Consider the following 22,010-nt stretch of genomic DNA (forward strand, 5'->3'; position numbering starts at 1 on the left):
ACACAGTGCAATCCCAGATCTATAATTGAAAGCAATAATATATCGCCATCGAAACCAATAATGACACTGTTCATAAGATAAAGTTTCCACATTTTGTTATCTTATTAAAGCATACACCATAATACTGAGCAACGCGCTATTTAATAGGTTGCCTTCCTGTTAGTGGCCCTGTTTTTATAATGCAGTACGAGAAAACTCCCGTAAAACGCCAGAGTGAGGTTTGCTGCACATTTCAATAAGAGAAATACGAATACAGTGACCAGAGGATTATGGAAGACAATAAGGACGACTGCTAGATTGCCAGCAAGGAAGTGGAGAAATAGCTACATGCTAAACTGAGAAAACTAAGAAGAAATACGAGTAAATGGACATTGCCGAATCACCTTCGTTTTTGCTGATGACTCTGCGCTGTTTTCCTCTAATGTAAGAGCTTAAAAGACTGTCTTTAAAAATAGACCTCAAAATTAACTAGCATAGGTCTAAAGTAATATGTAATCAAGACACCAAAGGGACAGCAATACAATTTATAAAGGGAGTAACTGAATGAGTTTACGAGTTTTCGTATTTAGTGCATTTGAAGACGTAGCGGACAGAAAAAGAAACGGCGGAAAGGCAGGAAATAAAGGAGACAGGACCTGGATAAGTTGAAGCTAAAGCTTCAGTGGAGCATTATACAGAAACTTACTAAAGTGAGCGATAGATATGCAATAGAAGATTAAGCATTCAGAGAAAAAAGTAGTAAGGACATCAGAGGAACAATTGTGTTAAAACACAGTGCTCAGTAAAAGTGCTTGGATATCAAAGGAAATATTAAATTTGACTGACGGAAGAAGAAAATATAAAATTGCACCAAATTTGAAAGGCAAAAAAGAATACAGGTGTCTAAAAATCGTAATTTACCGATAGTACAAAATGGAAAAAGCAGCAGTTGCTAAAGGAGGACTGCAGATGTGTAGAAGAATGTATGACTACGAGAAGATTAGATGCCGCTAATAGGACTAATTAAGAAACCTTTGGGGGGAATACAAGCAGCTGTATGAACATAAAAAACTCACATGGCAAGCCATTCTAAACAAAGAAAGGAAGGCTATACATATGACAGCAACTTGAAAAGAGTGTTGCGGAAATGGAAGAAAAAGTGAAAATAGTACAACCTACAAATGAAACCAACGCGACCTGATGAATTTCTGTGCTTATCATAGTTGAAGAAGACTGGAAGGACAGTAACAGATATATAAATAGAAGAGTAAAAATAGTCAGGCACGTTGTTGGTAAATATTTTTCAAAATGAAAATTCCAATATGGCTGAAACGTAAAATTTTTCGTCAGCGTATTAATAGCGTTGGCTTATACGAGGCGACGACAAGGTCAGTTAATGAGACAAATGATCAGCGAGCAGTGGAGAGATGCATATTCGGAATTTCTAGGAAAAACAAAAACACAATTCAGTAAGGAAACAGAGTGGAGTGGAAGACTGTACCTTACAGACACCATAACAAATGGAGAAGAAACAGCATTTTCGTCGACGCTAATACCTGCTCATTATGAGACGAAGGCAGAAATGGCGTCAAAATTATGCTGTGTCGTCTACTTGCCTACGTATTTGACACAGGCGTCGCAGCACCTGGTGACGCGGTCTGCCTGTATGAAGACACCACCAGCTGGGCCGCACTCTTCCTGCCTGGGGTTGGCACACCGCACCACGTCGCACTTCCCACTCTGGGCTGCTGATGGCTGAACAGCCACTGCCAGCACCGCAAACATCGCTGCTACTTTCACTGCCACCTGCAACGACAGCACATATCGGGCTCCTTAGGTAACACCCAGTAGCCAGAGGCATCAGGTACATTCCTACTAAAGATAGCGAATGGTCTGTCACCAGTCGAGAACTCAACGCCCGTCCCGTTCAATTACTGAAGAGGACGATGCATTTGAATACGTGGAAACCGAGAATGAATGCAGTGGCTACAAACAGCTATGACTATTTAATGAAAAGGCAATACAGCCGTATACTTGGAGAGAATGTAGAAAGAAGGTTCACGATTTAGATCGTTTCCCAAGTGCAAGGAATAGGCAACTGGCGCATGCGCGGTTATACTTAAGTGGAAAGCTCCGTCTCGTATGTGAAAATCCAATGCTTAAGACATTCTTCGTGTCAGAATTTAATAAACGTCCTTCTGTCTCCACCATGCAAAGAAGATTTAGGCAACTTGAAACGTCCCCTTAGAACAATTTATACACGACTGTGCTTAAACTGACACACAATATTTTTAGCGCAACGCAATCTGACTTTCAAAAATCCCTACAAAAGAATGGCCCTGACTAACATTAACCTATACCTTTCACAAATCACTTACCTCACAAAAATCTTCGTTACTGGAACTACTGCAATACAGCGAGCGCCACTACTGCCAGCTAAATAAAAGATTCAAACTACGGAAGGCACTAACTACTGATAGGGATAGTTAGCAAATGAAAGATATTAATAGAGAACAAACAATGTATTTACCTTAATAATCATAATATATATAGTAGTTCATGACAAATTACAAAACTCCGCCATCTCTCTCCCCACATCCACCACTGCTGGCGGCTCACCTCCAACTGCCTCTGCCCAACACTACAATGGCAGACAACAATGCAAACTAGCCACAGACTGCACACAGCACAGCCAGTGATTTTCATACAGAGCGCTACGTGGCATTACCAATATAAAAATCTAAACAGCCTACTTACAAACTATACAAATGAGCAGCTTTGTGGCGGCAGGAAGTGCATCCGGCCACCCCTTAACAGTGACATTGCCAAATTCGTACTTAACCACGCCGACCCTGCGCAACGGCGGGATAAAGGCGCAAGTGAACGAGAGAAAGACAAATGAGCAGATAGCATCGTTTGTTTGAAGAACTAGTATGTTATCACAAAGGAAAAAGTACCGGCGCCACGTGTGTCAGCACAAAACGTTGAAAGAACTAGTCTTTCCCCCGAAGTAGGCCGCGTGTTTTGACGTACGAAGCCAGAAAGCAACTACAGATGCGACGAATAACGGTTTGGCGCGTTATCAAAACAAGGCTGTGAATTAGATCGTACGTAATTCAGATTTGTAGGAATTGTAACTGGAAACTAAATCAAACGTATGGATTATTTACGACAATGCAGGAAGCCGTGGAGGCATGGACACACTGTCCAGTCACGTTAACGTGGCCACCACTCAAAAGCCTGAAAACTACCTTTTGCAGCCCGCATCTCGTGGTCGTGCGGTAGCGTTCTCCCTTCCCACGCCCGGGTTCCCGGGTTCGATTCCCAACGGGGTCAGGGATTTTCTCTGCCTCGTGATGGCTGGGTGTTGTGTGCTGTCCTTAGGTTAGTTAGGTTTAAGTAGTTCTAAGTTCTAGGGGACTTATGACCTAAGCAGTTGAGTCCCATAGTGCTCAGAGCCATTTGAGCCAACCTTTTGCAGTGCGGACCGCTACGTGACGTGCAGGAAGAGAGTAAATGCTTTTTTGGAAGGCACCGACTCCAGTGACATGGTCAGCTGTGCTAGGTTTGTCAGATGAAGATACATGGCGCCAACAGCCCGATCAGGTAGATCCACAGATTCTCATGTGAAGAAGGTAGACACAAAACTGAACGACACAATGCGCTGCATTACTGGTTGCATCAAATCAACCCCATGCCACTGGCTACCTGTATTGAGTCACATCCCTCCACCTCACTCGAGGCGGAAACAAGCTGTACTGAGGGAGACCAAGAAAATTTCTGCATCACTCTCTCTACCACTGCACCAGGAATTCTGTCATCCGCCACAGCAACGATTGCGATCAAGAAGACCAGCAAGTGTTACTGCAGGGCAACTCATCGCAGATGGTTTTGACCTAAATGAAAGCTGGAAACATGAATGTTCAACAAAAACATTGGGACCTTGATCCCACAAAGAATCCAAAAGGTTTTGATCTACCGAGGAGCCTCTGGTGCCGCCTCAACAGGTTAAGAACTGGACATTGTTGTTGTAGCTACTTCAGGTACAGTCGTAGACAAAACGAGCGAGACCCCTCGCCTTTTCGTTATGCTGATACGCTCAGCTTTGAAGTTTGCTGCACAGCATAACAGGCAAGGCAAGGCAAGGCGATGAAGACACACTAATCAGCATTAATATAGTCATACACATGATTGAAAACAGTCTGACAAAGTTCGGATAGTTTGTCAATTTCACGCCTGTGCGTAGTATGTTGGTAGCACTTCGTCACCTTGCCGGTTATGCTGAGTAGCAGACTTTAAAGCTGTGCGGATCAGCATAACGAAAAGGCGAGGGGTCTCGCTCGTTTTGTCCACGACTGTACAAATCGGGCTGGATCAGTTCACCAATGTGTGAATGTAATCCAGAAGAGCAGACAATTGAACGTCTAGCCCAACGCTGTCCACTTCATTCATATCCTGAAATTCCCGACGACTTGTTCAGTCTCACACCTAGCATAATTAATTGGTTGAAAAGCACGGACTTTAAGGTTTAATCTTGTCTCATATCATATGTACACTCCTGGAAATGGAAAAAAGAACACATTGACACCGGTGTGTCAGATCCACCATACTTGCTCCGGACACTGCGAGAGGGCTGTACAAGCAATGATCACACGCACGGCACAGCGGACACACCAGGAACCGCGGTGTTGGCCGTCGAATGGCGCTAGCTGCGCAACATTTGTGCACCGCCGCCGTCAGTGTCAGCCAGTTTGCCGTGGCATACGGAGCTCCATCGCAGTCTTTAACACTGGTAGCATGCCGCGACAGCGTGGACGTGAACCGTATGTGCAGTTGACGGACTTTGAGCGAGGGCGTATAGTGGGCATGCGGGAGGCCGGGTGGACGTACCGCCGAATTGCTCAACACGTGGGGCGTGAGGTCTCCACAGTACATCGATGTTGTCGCCAGTGGTCGGCGGAAGGTGCACGTGCCCGTCGACCTGGGACCGGACCGCAGCGACGCACGGATGCACGCCAAGACCGTAGGATCCTACGCAGTGCCGTAGGGGACCGCACCGCCACTTCCCAGCAAATTAGGGACACTGTTGCTCCTGGGGTATCGGCGAGGACCATTCGCAACCGTCTCCATGAAGCTGGGCTACGGTCCCGCACACCGTTAGGCCGTCTTCCGCTCACGCCCCAACATCGTGCAGCCCGCCTCCAGTGGTGTCGCGACAGGCGTGAATGGAGGGACGAATGGAGACGTGTCGTCTTCAGCGATGAGAGTCGCTTCTGCCTTGGTGCCAATGATGGTCGTATGCGTGTTTGGCGCCGTGCAGGTGAGCGCCACAATCAGGACTGCATACGACCGAGGCACACAGGGCCAACACCCGGCATCATGGTGTGGGGAGCGATCTCCTACACTGGCCGTACACCACTGGTGATCGTCGAGGGGACACTGAATAGTGCACGGTACATCCAAACCGTCATCGAACCCATCGTTCTACCATTCCTAGACCGGCAAGGGAACTTGCTGTTCCAACAGGACAATGCACGTCCGCATGTATCCCGTGCCACCCAACGTGCTCTAGAAGGTGTAAGTCAACTACCCTGGCCAGCAAGATCTCCGGAGGTGTCCCCCATTGAGCATGTTTGGGACTGGATGAAGCGTCGTCTCACGCGGTCTGCACGTCCAGCACGAACGCTGGTCCAACTGAGGCGCCAGGTGGAAATGGCATGGCAAGCCGTTCCACAGGACTACATCCAGCATCTCTACGATCGTCTCCATGGGAGAATAGCAGCCTGCATTGCTGCGAAAGGTGGATATACACTGTACTAGTGCCGACATTGTGCATGCTCTGTTGCCTGTTTCTATGTGCCTGTGGTTCTGTCAGTGTGATCATGTGATGTATCTGACCCCAGGAATGTGTCAATAAAGTTTCCCCTTCCTGGGACAATGAATTCACGGTGTTCTTATTTCAATTTCCAGGAGTGTATATTGTATAAAATCACTTGTCTTATATCAGCTGTATATTGTATAAAATCACCATACGATTAAATAAATAAATAAAAAACAGATTCTCAATTCGGTTTAAATCAGAGGACTGTGGTGGTCCGAGGACTACGGTAAACTCATCCTGGTGCTCCTTGAACAACACACGTACACGGCGAGCCCTTGTCCTGCTGGTAGACACCATCGCGCCGAGGAAAAACCAAGTGCAGCGTAGGGGTTGACATGGTCCCATAGGACAGATGGGTACTTTTGTTGATGCACTGTGCCTTCCACAATGGCGAGATCACCCAGGGAATGTCACGAAAACATTCCCCAGACTTCCTCCTCCGGCCTGGACCTTCCGACGATGTAGCACGAAACGTGATTCATCCAAAACTGTCGCCGCTCAGTCGACGTCCAGTTGCAATAATGGTGTGAAAAGTCCCGCCTTCGTCGCCGATGAACAGCAGTCAGCATGGGTGAAAGAATCAGGCGCCTGCTGCGGAGGCCCATAACGCAGCAACGTCCGCTGAATGGTCGTCAAGGAGACTGTTGTTAGCCCGTTGGTTCATCTGGGTGATCAGTCGCTCGACAGTTGTACGTGTATTCGGCCGCACGCCCGCACACATCTCCAGCCGTCGTTCGCTTCTGTCATCTATGGCCCACGGTGCTCAACAGTAGCCTCGGCGCCAGTTTTGGATAGCGCCTTTTTTCCATGCGCGGTATACTTTAATCAATGTGGCACGCGACGTTTTACAAACTTAGCCATTTCGGAAATGCTTCCATCCTTCACTCGAATGCCAATGTTCATGCACTTTTGGACGTCAGATAAATAACTCCGTTTCCGCATACCGACAACGACTGCACTATTTTCTAACATCATCGACACGATTTATATACCCTTCATTGCTAGTGCTGCCACCTGCCGCCTGCGAATGCTTATTGCAGGTTGAATTCGAACGTAGTTGGTGGTTACACTAATGAGACTAGACCATGTATGCCATGTGGGTTTCATTTTTAGCGGCGAGGCAACCTTCCACATACAAAAGTTGCCCAGAATGTAATACAACCAATTTTTCTTACCAAAATGATTATTTCTTCCACAAAATGCAAATTACACACATGAAATAATGAGGTTTTATCTACACATGGTAATTTTTCCTGTAATCTCCTTCCAGTTCTACGGCATTCCTCCAGCGCGATACGAGAGCGCATGTACCCTGAAGGAACTAGACTACGTTCAGGTCATGAAGCCATATCCTCACTGCGCGAATCACGACTTCGTCATCCTAAAAACTTGAGAGTTGGCAATACTCACTTAGGTTTTAAAGGTTGGCTACAGTGTGCATACACAAGTTCTGGAATTTAAGATATTGTTGTCGCGCTTCGCAGCGCACGCATTAATTAGTGGCAGTTTGGAAACCAGTGTAGGAGCCCGCCTGCTGTGGTGCGCACGTGTGTTGGGCGAGGGGTTGTCGCCGAGCTGCCGTACTGCCGTGTCCGCCAGCAGTGACACAGGATTTGGTATTGAGTTGATATTTTTTTATAATTTGCAGCGCGCTTATTAATTTAAAGAAAAGGGTTTGTGTATGTGCGTAGCAGTAGACGGTAATTTTGATAATGATAGGAGTTGAATTCTTAAGGAAAACCATTGTTGGGCGAATAGATTAAGTATTGATTTTTGTCATTGATTTCTTTTGTAATTGTCAGGGAATTGTTTCACTATGTATTTAATTGAGAAGTATTTCAGTCGGTCTCAAGAGTTTGATTAACTTGTAATACTGTTTTAATGCCACTGGAGGCAGATTTACATACGAAGCGATTGTTCGAAGAGCTTCGAGCGTTTTGTTAATTGAATGAGAAAGAATCGCTTTCAGAATATAGTTTTTGAAAACAGGGCTTACTTGTTTGGGTTACCATTTATCGAGTTTAGATTTGACTAAACTCTTTCTCTTGAATTATATGTAGTTGTAGTAAGCAGCAGCAGCCGCAACAACAGCAGGAGCCGCCATACAGAACATGCAATGCACTCAGCATGAATAATAGGTTTCTTATGTTTTTGTTAAATAATGGAATGCAGCAGATCAAGCAGTGGCAGCAGAAAGACCAAGTAAGTTATTTGTTGCGTACAGGACCAATTAAAAAAATAATAAAGTTTAGGCGATCTCTGTAATAATAAAGTTAACAAGAGTACAAGCACGAGATTTTCAGTAGAACACACGAGATAAGAAGATGGAGCTCGCGACATTCAAACTTATTCTACGAATGCTGTCTTTTAAAGGTTTACACAAGAGAAAGTACGGGGAGATACTTCATGGCTGTAGGGTAAGTGGGATAACACTGTCCAGACGTGTCTCTTGATGTGTTCAGAAGTTAACAAACTTGTGTGCTGAATAGGAATACCCCCCCCCCCCCCCTCCCCAGCAGTAGCGCCAAGCGACAGTAGTTCGTCGATCTTTGGGACTGAGAACATCGGTATACTGCAACATGTCTGTTGTGCTAGCTGTGAATGGATTTAACCTCGCCGGAAATCTGGGAGCTCCGTCGAAAAGCCTTGTGGTGGTCACATCCTTTCTACCCAGCGACCAGCAGTGTTAATGTCGACTGCAGTTGGTCCGCAGACTTTACACAAAGTTTTGTGAATATTTCTCTCAGGTTCCTTCTCCTTGTTCATCTTCTCCTTCCGACATTATTCTGCATCTACGTGGCGTTGGAGTGGTTAATTTCCGATATGGCATGGTTAATTTAACGAGTGGGCAGATGCCCTTCCTGTTGCCACCCGTTAGCCCCCGTGGTGGAATACGTGCACCCTGTCTGCCTGTAGTGTTATCCATGTGAAGCGTGCGAACGTGTTACTAAATATTTTTGAATCGCCTGAGGCCGGACTTGGGTATCAACTCGGTTTCACCTAGTCAGATGTGAGAAACCGCCTAAAATCCACACTCAGGCTCATCAGTACACCGGCCTTCGTCGCCGATTCCTGATCAAGTACTTGTACTGCCTAGCACAGTCCATATACTGACAGTCTAATTTATATTACGATGTTACAACAGTGACAAAGTCATGGTTTTATTACCTGCGGTCAGTGATTTCATATTCGCCTAATATGATGCTGTAAATGCTTTTAACAACCTGGATGATGGTCAGTAGAGCGAAACAAGTTGTTTAAATAAATATTTTACCAACAGCTCAAACCGATAATCATTACATTTTTCCCTCCAGTACCTGATGCTTCAACACATGTGCTATCATCCTGTCCCTTCTTTTCGTCGGTGTTTTTCATACTCTCCTTTCTTCGTCGATTCTGCGGAAAACCTATCCATTCCTTATCTTATCAGCCCAACTAATTTTCAACATTCTTCTGTAACACTACATCTCAAACGTTTCGATTCTCTTCTCTTCTGGTTTTATTACTCTCCATGATTCGCTGTCAGACAATGCTGTGCTCGAAACGCAGCACAGGAAATTTCTTCCTGAAATTAAGGCGTATTTTTTATACCAGTACACTTATCTCAGCCAGGAATGTCCTCTTTGCCTGCGCTTCTCTGCTTTTTTATGCTGTTCTTGCTTCGTGCGTCGTGAGTTACTTCTCTTCCATCATACCAGAATCCCTTAACTTCGTCTGTCTCCTGATAACCAATATTAATATGAAGTTTCTTGATATTCTAAATTCTGCTAGTTCTCATTACTGTTGTCTTTTTCCGGTTTACTCTCAATTCTGTACTCATTAGACTGTTCACTCCATTCAACAGATCCTGTAATATTTCTTGACTTTTACTGAGGATAGCAAAGTTATCAGCGAATCTTATCGTTGATATCATTTAATCGTGAATTTTAATTCCGCTCTTGAACCGAACCGTTCTTTTATTTCCGTCAGTGGTCATTGCTTTTTCTATGGATAGATGGAACCGATGACCACGCTGTTTGGTCCCCTGCCTCGATTCGACCGACCTATAGAAAGACTGATGGATAGGGCCGAAATATAGCATCCCTGGCTAACGCACTTTGAATCCGACCTTTCGTTCTTGGTCTTCCAATCTTGTTGTCCCCTCTTGCTCCTTGCACACATCGTGTATTACCTATCATTCCTATAGTTTACCCCTGTTTTTCTCCGAATTTCGAACACCTTGCACCATTTCACGTTTCGTGTTTTTTCTAGGTCGACAAATCCTATGATCGTATCTTGATTTTTCTTCATTCTTGTTTCCAAAACCAAGAGCAACGTCGTAACTGCCTTTCTGGTGCCTTTACTGTTCATAAAGCCAAAATGATCATTATGTGACAGAACTTCAATCTCCTTTCCCGTTTTTCTGTACATTATTCTTGTCAGGAACTTGGATACCTGAGCTGTTTAGCTGATAGTGCGGTAGTTCTCGCACTGATCTGCCTTAGCTATTGTTGAAATTCTGTGTATGATACATTTCCGCAACTCCGATGGTATATCACAAGTGCCGAAGATTCTACACACCAACTTGAATAGTCTTTTGGTTACCACTTCCCCTAATGATTTTAAAAATTCCAATGAGATGTTGTATATATCTTTGGTCTTCTTTTATCTAGAGTCTCCCAGCTCTTTTAAATTCTGCCATTAATACTGAACTCTAATTTTTTCATAAAGGCCTTCAATGTATTCTTTCCGCCTATCTGCTGCCTCCCCTGCGCAACAGTGGAGTTCCGATTGCACTCTTAACGTTACCATCCTTACTTTTAATTTCACTGAAGACTGTTTTGACTTTTCTGGATTGTAACCCTGTTCTCCCAACCATTATTTCTTTTTAGATTTTTCACATCTTTCCTCCAGCCATTTCGTCTTGGCTGCCCTAAACTTCCCATTTATTTCCTAGGGATTTATACTGCTGTCACAAAATTATTGGGACAGCGAAAAGCACATGTACAGATGGTGGTAGTATCGCGTACACAAAGTATAAAAGTGCGGTGCATTAGCGGAGCTGTCATTATTACTCAAGTGATTCGTGTGAAAAGGTATCCGACGTGATTATGGCCGCACGAAAGGAATGAACAGACATTGAACGCGGAATGATAGTTACACGCATGAGACATTCCATTTCGGAAATCGTTACGGAATTAAATATTCCAATATCCACAGTGTCAAGAGTGTCCCGACAATACAAAATTTCAGGCATTACCTCTCACTACAGACAACACAGTGGCCGACGGCCTTCACTTAACGACCGAGAGCAGCAGCATTTGCATACAGCTGTCAGTGCTAAGAGACAAGCAACACTACGTGAAATAAACGCAGAAATCACTGTGGAACTGTTTGGACGGTGCGGCGAAATCTGGCGTTAATGGGCTATGGCAGCAGACGACCGACGTGAGTGCCTTTGCTAAAAGCACAAACCCCTGCGACGCCATTCCTGTGCTCGTGATCGTATCAGCTGGACCGTAGACGGGTGTAGTACAGATCCTACGAAGCCATGGACCCAGGTTGTCAACAGGGCACTGTGCAAGCTGGTGGTGGCTCCATAGTGGTGTGAGCTGTGATAACGTGGAATGGACTGGATTTTCGGCTACTTGGAGACCATCTGCAGCCATTGAAGGACTTCATTTTTTCCAAACAAAGATGTTATTTTTATGGATGGCATTGAACCATGTCACCAGGCCACAATTTTTCATGATTGGTCTGAAGAACATTCGAGACAATTCGAGCGAATGATTTGACCACCCAGATCGCCCAACACAAATCCAGTCTAACGTGTCTGGGCCATAATCTAGAGCTCAGTCCGTGCACAGAATACTGCACCGGCAACAGCTTTGGGACAGTGGACGGCTATAGAGGCAGCATGGCTTAGTATTTCTGTAGGGGATTTCCAACGTCTTGTTAGTGTCCTGCCACGTCGAGTTGTTGCACTACGCAGGGCAGAAGGAGTTCTGACAAGATATTAGGGGGGTATCCCATATTCTATATTGTTGTATACCTGTCTTTTCCTGAACATTTTTGTACTTCCTTGTTTCATCGACCAGTTGAATTATTTCTTCTGTTAGCCATGATTTCTTCTCATTTGCCTTCCTATTACCTACGTCTGCGTGTCCAACACCTGCGGTAGCCCTTTTAAGAGATGTCTATTCCTCTTCAACTGAACTGCGTGCTCTGGTATTCCTTGTCACATTATCCACTTCATCAGCGAAGTTCAAGCGCGTCTGGTCATTCCTTAGTAATTCAGTATCCCATTTCCTTCCACACTGAGTCTGCCAGGCGATTCTCTTCTTCTGTCTACTCTTCATCATTACTATATTGATAGGAGTCTATATTTGCTCCTGGCTACGCCTTACAATCCATTGTCTAATTTCGGAATCTTTCCTGACCATGACGTAATCCAGCTCGAATCCCCCCGTCCTCCAGTGTGTCTTTAGGACTTTTCTTAGTATGCTTCCTCCTCTTGTGGGTCTTGAACAGCGTATTCGCTGTTACCACCTGAAACTTATTTCATAACTCAATTAGTCTCTTTCGTCGCCCATTCCTACTGTCAGTCCCATACCATCCCTTAACCCTTTCTTCTATTCCTTCCCTTACAACTGCTTTCCAGTCACCCATGATTATTAGATTTTCATCTCCCTTTGTATACTGAATTAAATTTATATACTTTATCACTTCGTCTTCTGCATGTGATGTTGAAATGTGTACCTGAAAACTATCGTTGTCGACAATGGTTTGCTACTGAAACTGATGAGAACAACTGTATTACTGATCTGTTCAAGTAGCTCACTCTCTGTCCCACTTTCCTATTCATAACAAGTAATACTCCTATCTTTCTATTTTCTGTCGCTTCAGGTATTGCGTATATTCATCTGAAAAAAATGGTTCAAATGGCTCTGAGCACTATGGGACTCAACTGCTGTGGTCATCAGTCCCCTAGAACTTAGAACTAATTAAACCTAACTAACCTAAGGACATCACACACACCCATGCCCGAGGCAGGATCCGAACCTGCGACCGTAGCAGCAGCGCGGTTCCGGACAGGAGCGCCTAGAACCATATTCATCTGACCAGAGATCCTTATCTTCTTTCCATGTAATTCTACTGACCCGCGCTATAACTAGATTGAGCCTTTGTATTTCCCTTCTCAAATTTTCTAGCTTTCCTACTACGTTCAAACTTCTCTAATGCCAAGCTCCAACTCGTAGAGTGTTATCCCGACGTAGGTTGTTCCATATCTGTCTCATGGTAAACTCCCCCTTGGCAGTCCTTTCCCGGAGATCCGAACGGGACTATACCGGAATCTTTTGGCTATGGAGAAAGCATCATGATATTTTGCAATTACAGCCCACGTGTCTTGTGCTTACACATTATGTGTTTTTAATGCAGTGGTTCATCGCCTTATTCATCCTCAGGCCATTGATATTGCCAATTCTGCGGCATTTTAGGGGTAGTTTCTATCACAGAGGGCAAGAAGGTACCTCTCATCCACCCTTCCGAAGAATGTCGTTTGCATAACGATGGTTACTATTTACAGCGGCAATCGTACGCCCCCATTAATGATGACTTTTATTCAAGATTCTAGCCATAGCTGGGTTCGAACCAGGCCCCTGGATATTTCGATTTTTAGTCAAAGACGCTACTCCTAGACCTTCTTATCATTTGAAAAGACAAACCGAGTTCTGTAATACAGAGAACCATGTAATGCCTGAAAATTGGCAAATTGAGGAAATATATCGTAAATTAATTTCAATTCTTTAGATACCCCTAAAACTCCAGTTCATTCCAATCACGATCTTCATTTAAACATAAAACATGTCCAACGTAAATTCCTAAGACAACTTATTTCTCCAATGCTTTGCTTCGTTTTTTAATTGCAAATAACTGTGAATCTGTCGAATCATAGCTTCATGTATTTCTAAATTAAGCGAATAAAATAATGTTATTTACCAGTGACACTTTTATTGTATGCAATGCACATTTTAACAATCACATCATCGTAATGTAATTCTTTTTTAATTCTTCCTCTTCATTCATATTTAAGGCAGCAACTTGGTCACTAGGTTCAAGATGTGTAAGAGAAAGAAATAAATCTCACGTTCATGATGTGGCCATTAATCCGATACGATTAAATGCTTATTAAAAAAAAATGATTTTAGTTGCTAGTTTGCTTTTTTCAGAGTCATATTTATTTTTAATAAATTTAATGTTCCATTTTCACCAGTCATTTCCTTTTTAGAAATACTGCCAAGCTGATTATTAGGTATTAAATTTTACTGCCGTCAATAGTTTAACTATTCTTGTTATCTGTGGCAGTGAGCTGAACATTTTTTCGTAAGTAGTTGATGAAATGTTTGTACTTTATTAATTTTTTGCCGCCAGATTACGTACTCGCATCTGTATGATTACCAAATACTGCCTAGTTTATAATATTCCGACTGTTTCCGCGGCTTCGTTTAAACTTGAATATTTCAACTTTCTGTCAAACTCACAGAGTAACACTGAAACATCTCTTTTCTTTAATCGATCTTTATTTTGCTCCGTATTTCACAATTATATTTTTCTTGTTGACACTCAACGTTAACACTTATTCACCCGAAGCTGCGTTTATTCAGCGGTACGAAAGAGTTAATTCTTCTCTCATCAACTTGTACTTCAGTTTCTTTGTCTTTCACCATGCCAGTACTTTTTTTCCTTCTCTGAAATCACTATTTGTTTCTGTCTTAAGCCGCTTGTAGTGCTTAGTCTTTTTACGATTTAAAAATTCTTTTGTTTCCTTCTTTCGTAGGGAATATGTAATATTTATTCTGTTGCAGATCGAACTTGTACGTTTCTCTTTTCGACCCCTTAAGGTAGGTAGGTGACTTACTCGACAGTCACAATACTCCCACATATAAACTTGTTATCTCAGAATCTACGCAGTATAACTACTCCTGGTGCTCCAAAATTGAGTGTATAGCGACACGGCGGTAACAGTAGCATCACCTTATACAGGGTGATTTTTTTCACCGTGTACAAACTCTATGGATTGATTGATGATGCGGAAGAAAAATGGTCTAATAAAGTTACATCCGGAAATGCATGGTTTCCATGCTAGAGACCATTCACTCAAACATATTTTGTTACAGAGACTGCGGTCTAATATGCTCCGTACCACGGAGGCACAGTTACAATATGTATGGTTTCCTCCTAGGGGATGATACTGTTCCTCATACGTCATGCCTCATGCTCTAGCGCCCTGCCCTGCCATAGTCATTGGTAATGTTGTGTCCGATTCACTTCTCTTGCTGACTCGCCCTGTAGTGGATGTGATACAGCGTTGTACACAATGGTTTCGTGTTCGAATTGGGAGCTTGGCGACAGGGTGTTTACATGGCGGAAGGACAGATGGCAACTGGCCGCGGGCCAGGAGACCTGTTCACCCCCCCCCCCCCCACCAACAGTCACAGCATTCAATGTTTGCAACAGTGTTTCACCGTTTATCTGAGACAGGGTCGTTTCAGGAAGCAGGGAATCATGAAGAGCCTACCCGAAATGCTCGGACACTAGACTTGGAGGAAAATGTGGAATGCGAACGCCGTGTCATTTGTGGAACATTCTCCGTGACCATTGTTACTACCCTTATCAGAGCTTATTAGCATCAGACTTTCCACATCCGGAGCAGTTTTGTCTCTGGTTTCCTTGCCAAGCAACCACGATTCAGGGATCTGTGTCATTCATTGTATTCACAGATGAGGCCACCTCTACGCCGAGTTGTAACTTGCATATCTATGGGATAATATGCAGAACCCTCATGGAATGGTGACAGCGAATCATCAGCATCGGTGCAGCCGGAATATGTGAGCCAGGATAACTGGCGACAGTATTTTGGGGCCAGTCTTCCTTCAACGTCGCCGGAACAGACCGGAACTATTGGTATTTCTCGCGGCTGATTTTGCCTGCCCTGCTGGAAGAAGTGCCATTGATGATTCCAAGGGTTAGGTGGCTTCTACATGATGGTGCTCCAGCTCACCGCGCCGTTAACGTCAGGACGCATCTCAATCGTGTCTTCTCTGGTCGATGGGTCGGACGAGGGTGTCCAGTTGCATGGCCTGCTCGTTCAGCGGATCTCAACCCGTGCGATTTCTGGTTATGGGGCCATCTGAAAAGTATGGGTGTACTTATATGTGTTCGTTTTCTTACGGGTTTTATTTTTTACGTATTTTTTTATATATCAGAGTCCATTCCAGATGTGGAAACACTGGAGCAAAGTATTCATGCTGCCTTTGACACTGTTCGGATGCAGCCTGGTCGACGTGAACGTGCGAGACAGAACATTCTACGGCGCGTACACGCAAGCGTTGCAGCACATGAAAATCATTTTCAACACATACTGTAGCTGTGGCGGCATGGTATAGCTCGTATTAGACAGCAGTCTCTGTAACAATCTATGACTGAATAAGTGGTCTCTGGCATGGAAACCATGCATTTCAGAACATAAGTTCATCAGACTGTTTTTGTTCTGTATCCTCTCATCGATAAACCCATAGAGTTTGTACACGGTAGAAAAAAAATCACCCTTTATACAGATCAACGGTAAGAAAATACAAAATTAAATCTGTTGTTACTGGTGTGGTAACAATGTCCTTTCTTTTATATACTTCGGTGTAGTATGGAATTTCCATGCTCATATTGTAGATAAAGATGAAGAAGCAAGAGTCTGTGACAACATACACGCTGCTGCTAGCAAGACGTGCCCACGCTCCATGGCCGTAAATGGTCACGTGATTTAGAATGGGTATAACGGCAGTTGAGTTCAGATTTAAGTCGGGGGTCGACCGAATGGTGAGTCGGCTTAATAAAGTCAAACAAAGTCCTATCAGAGAAGTTAGTTGTGTAACATCAATGGAATACAAAAGAATGTAACTTTAAGGCAGTTTCAAGAACAGCAATTTTCGGTCCAGTTAATAAATTTGTTGATTAAGAGATTTCGGCTATTCCTAGAATATATGGTGAAGTTACGATAAATGGAATATAGTTTGAGAAAACTGTAATAGAACATTGACCGATGAGTCAGTAGCAACACAAACTGTTTAAACAGCGATTCGTACGGTAGTTCTGCTCGGTAGAATATTTTATCTTACCATTTTGTTCATAGCTGCATTTTAACAGCTGCAGAACATTTCAATAAAAATAAAAGTCAGTCGTCAGCTGCACAGAGCAGCAGAAGACTGGTTTTGTATCTGTATTGAAATACACACGTCAAAAAAAGTTTTGCATCATCCCGGTTCCCAGAATTCCTGAAGATAGACGTTGGCTGTGGATAGTGTATCACACAGTCCCTTTTGACGGTTCAGAGATGCCACTAAACCCGCCCAAAGATATAAACAACAATGCATAAGCAGCGCCTATTAGACGGAGGGGGTCCGGCAGCCGATCAGTTCCAGTCATCCCACCAGGAAGGAGGTACACGGCTCATGTTGTCTGTAGTTCAACCATGCCTAGACGGTCAATACAGCAGTTCGATTGCGTCCGCATTGTTACTTTGTGCCAGGAACGATTCTCAGGAAGGGAAGTGTCCAGGCGTCTCGGAGTGAACCAAAGCGAAATTGTTCGGACATGGAGGAGATGCAGAGAGACAGGAACTGTCGATGAATGCTTCGCTCAGGCCGCCCAAGGGCCACTACTGCAGTGGATGACCGCTACCTACGGATTATGGCTCGCAGGAACCCTGACAGCAACGCCACCATGTTGAATAATGCTTTTCGTACAGCCACAGGACGTCGTGTTAAGACTCAGATTGTGCGCAATAGGCTGCATGATGCGCAACTTCACTCCCGACGCCATGGCGAGCATCTTTGCAACCACGACACCATGCAGCGCGGTACAGATGGGCCCAACAACTTGCCGAATGGACCGCCCAGGATTGGCATCACGTTTTCTTCACCGACGAGTGTCGCATATGCCTTCAACCAAACACTCGTCGAGCAGATGCGCAAAACTATAGACCTATATCTCTGACGTCGATCTGTTGTAGAATTTTAGAACATGTTTTTTGCTCGAGTATCATGTCGTTTTTGGAAACTCAGAATCTACTATGTAGGAATCAACATGGATTCCGGAAACAGCGATCGTGTGAGACCCAACTCGCTTTATTTGTTCATGAGACCCAGAAAATATTAGATACAGGCTCCCAGGTAGATGCTATTTTTCTTGACTTCCGGAAGGCGTTCGATACAGTTCCGCATTGTCGCCTGATAAACAAAGTAAGAGCCTACGGAATATCAGACCAGCTGTGTGGCTGGATTGAAGAGTTTTTAGCAAACAGAACACAGCATGTTGTTATCAACGGAGAGACGTCTACAAACGTTAAAGTAACCTCTGGCGTGCCACAGGGGAGTGTTATGGGACCATTGCTTTTCACAATATATATAAATGACCTAGTAGATAGTGTCGGAAGTTCCATGCGGCTTTTCGCGGATGATGCTGTAGTATACAGAGAAGTTGCAGCATTAGAAAATTGTAGCGAAATGCAGGAAGATCTGCAGCGGATAGGCACTTGGTGCAGGGAGTCGCAACTGACCGTTAACATAGCCAAATGTAATGTATTGCGAATACATAGAAAGAAGGATCCTTTATTGTATGATTATATGATAGCGGAACAAACACTGGTAGCAGTTACTTCTGTAAAATATCTGGGAGTATGCGTGCGGAACGATTTGAAGTGGAATGATCATATAAAATTAATTGTTGGTAAATCGGTTACCAGGTTGAGATTCATTGGGAGAGTCCTTAGAAGATGTAGTCCATCAACAAAGGAGGTCGCTTACAAAACACTCGTTCGACCTATACTTGAGTATTGCTCATCAGTGTGGGATCCGTACCAGATCGGGTTGACGGAGGAGATAGAGAAGATCCAAATAAGAGCGGCGCGTTTCGTCACAGGGTTATTTGGTAACCGTGATAGCGTTAGGAGATGTTTAACAAACTCAAGTGGCAGACTCTGCAAGAGAGGCGCTCTGCATCGCGGTGTAGCTTGCTCGCCAGGTTTCAAGAGGGTGCGTTTCTGGATGAGGTATCGAATATATTGCTTCCCCCTACTTATACCTCCCGAGGAGATCACGAATGTAAAATTAGAGAGATTAGAGCGCGCACAGAGGCTTTCATACAGTCGTTCTTCCCGCGAACCATACGCGACTGGAACAGGAAAGGGAGGTAATGACAGTGGCACGTAAAGTGCCCTCCGCCACACACCGTTGGGTGGCTTGCGGAGTATAAATGTAGATGTAGATGTAGACGTGTTTGGAGGCAGCTCGGTCGGTCTGAACGCCTTATGATACACTTTACAGCGAGTGCAGTAAGGTGGCGGTTCCCTGCTGTTTTGGGGTGGCACTATATGGGGCCAACGTACGCTGCTGGTGGTCATGGAAGGCGCCGTAGTGGCTGTACGAAACGCTATTGCCATCCTCTGACTGATAGCGCAACCATATCGCTAGCACATTGGCGAGGCATTCGTCTCCATGGACGACAATTCGCGCTCCGATCGTGCACATCTTGTGAATGACTTCCTACAGGATTACGACATTGTTCGACTAGGGTGGCCAGCATGTTCTCCAGACATGAACCCTATCGAACATGCCTTGGATAGATCGAAAAGGGCTGTTTATGGACAACGTGATCCACCAACGACTCTGAGGGATCCACGCCGAATCACTGTTGAGGAATGGGACAATCTGGCCCCACAATGCCTTGATTAACTTGTGGATAGTATGCCACGACAAATACAGCCATGCATCAATGCACGAGGACGTGCTGCTGGGTATTACAGGTACCGATGTGTACAGCAATATGGACCACCACCTCTGAAGGTCTCGCCGTATGGTGGTACAACAAGCAATGTGTCGTTTTCGTGAGCAATAAAAAGGGCGGAAACGATGTTTATGTTGATCTTTATTTCAATTTTCTATACAGATTCCTGAATTCTCGGAACCGAGGTGATGTAAAACTTTTTTGATTTGTGTGTGTGATTTGTTTCCGGTTGGAAGTAGCTTGGCCTGGGAAGATCCTGGTGTGCAGAGAGGGGTTTCTGCTATTTGATGTTCGAAGTGCGGAAATGTGTTTCTATTGGGTGCTTAGATAAGGCATGTGCGTGACTGATTGCAAGAAGAGCCCACTGTCGTGTTACCTGAAAGTCTGAGTTGCTTAATGACTACTTTGAACATTTAACTAAATTTTTTATAGTCGAGTTATTCATCAAACTACTAGGTCCAGTGGAACCATTAGTGTGAAAGAAACAGTGTTATTCTTCAGTTAATACATGGGCTGAATCGAGTCTACTTACTGATCTAACGTACATTCGTAACAGGTAATGTAGTGAGACGCCAACGCCTGAAGTGGTTTAGCTTCATTTGGAAATGTGTTAATTTATAGGGCAAAAGTGTCGGTGGCAAACAAATAACATTTTTATTTATTTCTTTTTTTACTTTTAGGAAAGGCGGCTGAGTTAAGTCTTCGGATTAACACTGTGTAAATCGATTGCTGGGCGTGTACTCACAGGAAGGAAAAATAAATTCTGATCTACCTTACAACATTAAAACAAGACTATGCTACTTGTATTTTGTTGTTTTCCTAAAATTCTGAAAGAATATTGTGAATAAGAAATTGAAAAAGGAATATAGCTTGTTCCTCTTTGAAATAACAGATATAAAGAATTACTTAAAAAACAGGAAAGAGTGGCTTTATATATAGAGACTGTAGTATCTACAAACGCGTATCGTAATCTGAGATTAAGAACAGATGTAACAAAAATATAACACAATCGCATTCAGATTAAGAGTATATTCAACGGAATTATTTGGAAAAAGTTAAGGGAAATAATTAGTTTTACATCCTTTAAACTGATTCAAAAGAGTCTCGTTAGCAATAGTAATCGTCAGTTGGCGGGAGTCACCTCTGCCTAGGAAAGTACGAATCGATGAGTTATTGATACGCTGAGAAACAAAGATACTTAGTACATGAAGAGCTGTTTAGCATAATAATTGTTACTAATGGACGAAAGGATCTGAGGGCTCTGATGCGGCTGTAAATAAGGCAAAGGGAATCATGTCATTTACTAAGAGACAGTTAATAAAATTTATAAGTATTTCGTATAAATTTAGCGATTTCTGCACTCAAAGATTATCATCATCTTTCATAATGGCAACATGTTGGAAGCATACAGTCTGTAGTACATCACTTCTAAATGTATAAGTATACGTTTAAAGCTTCTTTTATACATAGCAGTATAAACAAAACATTAAGGAGAATAAAAGTAAAGAAAAGTAGCGTTTACCAGAGAGGTGTGTCTGAAGTACCCTGATAGTAAAGAAATCTAAGTCTGGTTAATTTGCTTTAATGATTGCGTGCATAAACGGTCTTAAGGAGAAAGAAAAGATTATTGTGTCTTGCGTAGATACATTCACCACCGAAGGTTGACTGCAGGCGTAAGAATTTTATGTATTGTTCCCAAAGGATTGAAAGAGCCAGGGAATACTTTGGGGCATCATACAGCCCTCTTTATGTGCATATTTGTTGAAGGTTGTATTTTACAGCTGACTACAGTGTCAGCGTTTCCTCACATGTTTCACTACTTGTCGATTGCAGCGTTAACAAATTCTTTTCCTGTGTCCTTACCCTAAAAATAGGCTATACACAAGATTTTTTTGTGGAAAGCAAGTGTTTATTTTTTATCTTCCTCTCGTGCACTGTTGTAACACAATAGATAAACTTCGCTGTAATTGGAAATAAACGTATATATAACTGGAAATATACATATATATATGTGGTCACTTATTACCCCCTTGTTCTAGATAGCCATTTTTCCTAAAACTAAAGACAGACTGGAACTCAAGAAAGCACGAAGCTTTAAAGGAAACAACATACCACGGAGCGCTAGCGAAATATGGTAACACTAAATGTTCCGAGAGTTTGCAGGGACGTAGTTCGGCAGACGTTAAGAACGTTTTCTATATGCGTAGCAAGACTGATATGTCGAATCTTCCTAGTCGATGCAGTCTGATCACACTACGTTGAAACAGTGTTACGTAGCCAGAGTAGCATCCTCGGGCATGCCTTTCTCTGACTGCCAGTTATCGCTGTATGC

General features: G+C 43.6%; 1 protein-coding gene across 1 annotated transcript in view; it reads right to left on the minus strand.

Annotated features, from left to right (window-relative positions):
* Positions 1–22,010, minus strand: part of LOC126144281 (uncharacterized) — a 35,892-nt gene that overhangs the window by 13,537 nt on the left and 345 nt on the right. Inside the window, exon 2 of the mRNA XM_049915482.1 lies at positions 1,596–1,785. Within this exon, the coding sequence (XP_049771439.1) occupies positions 1,596–1,785 (190 nt within the window). The remainder of the gene's footprint in view (positions 1–1,595; positions 1,786–22,010) is intronic.

This window comes from Schistocerca cancellata, chromosome 2 (genome assembly GCF_023864275.1).
Source record: "Schistocerca cancellata isolate TAMUIC-IGC-003103 chromosome 2, iqSchCanc2.1, whole genome shotgun sequence".
NCBI classification, from domain to species: Eukaryota; Metazoa; Arthropoda; class Insecta; order Orthoptera; family Acrididae; genus Schistocerca; species Schistocerca cancellata.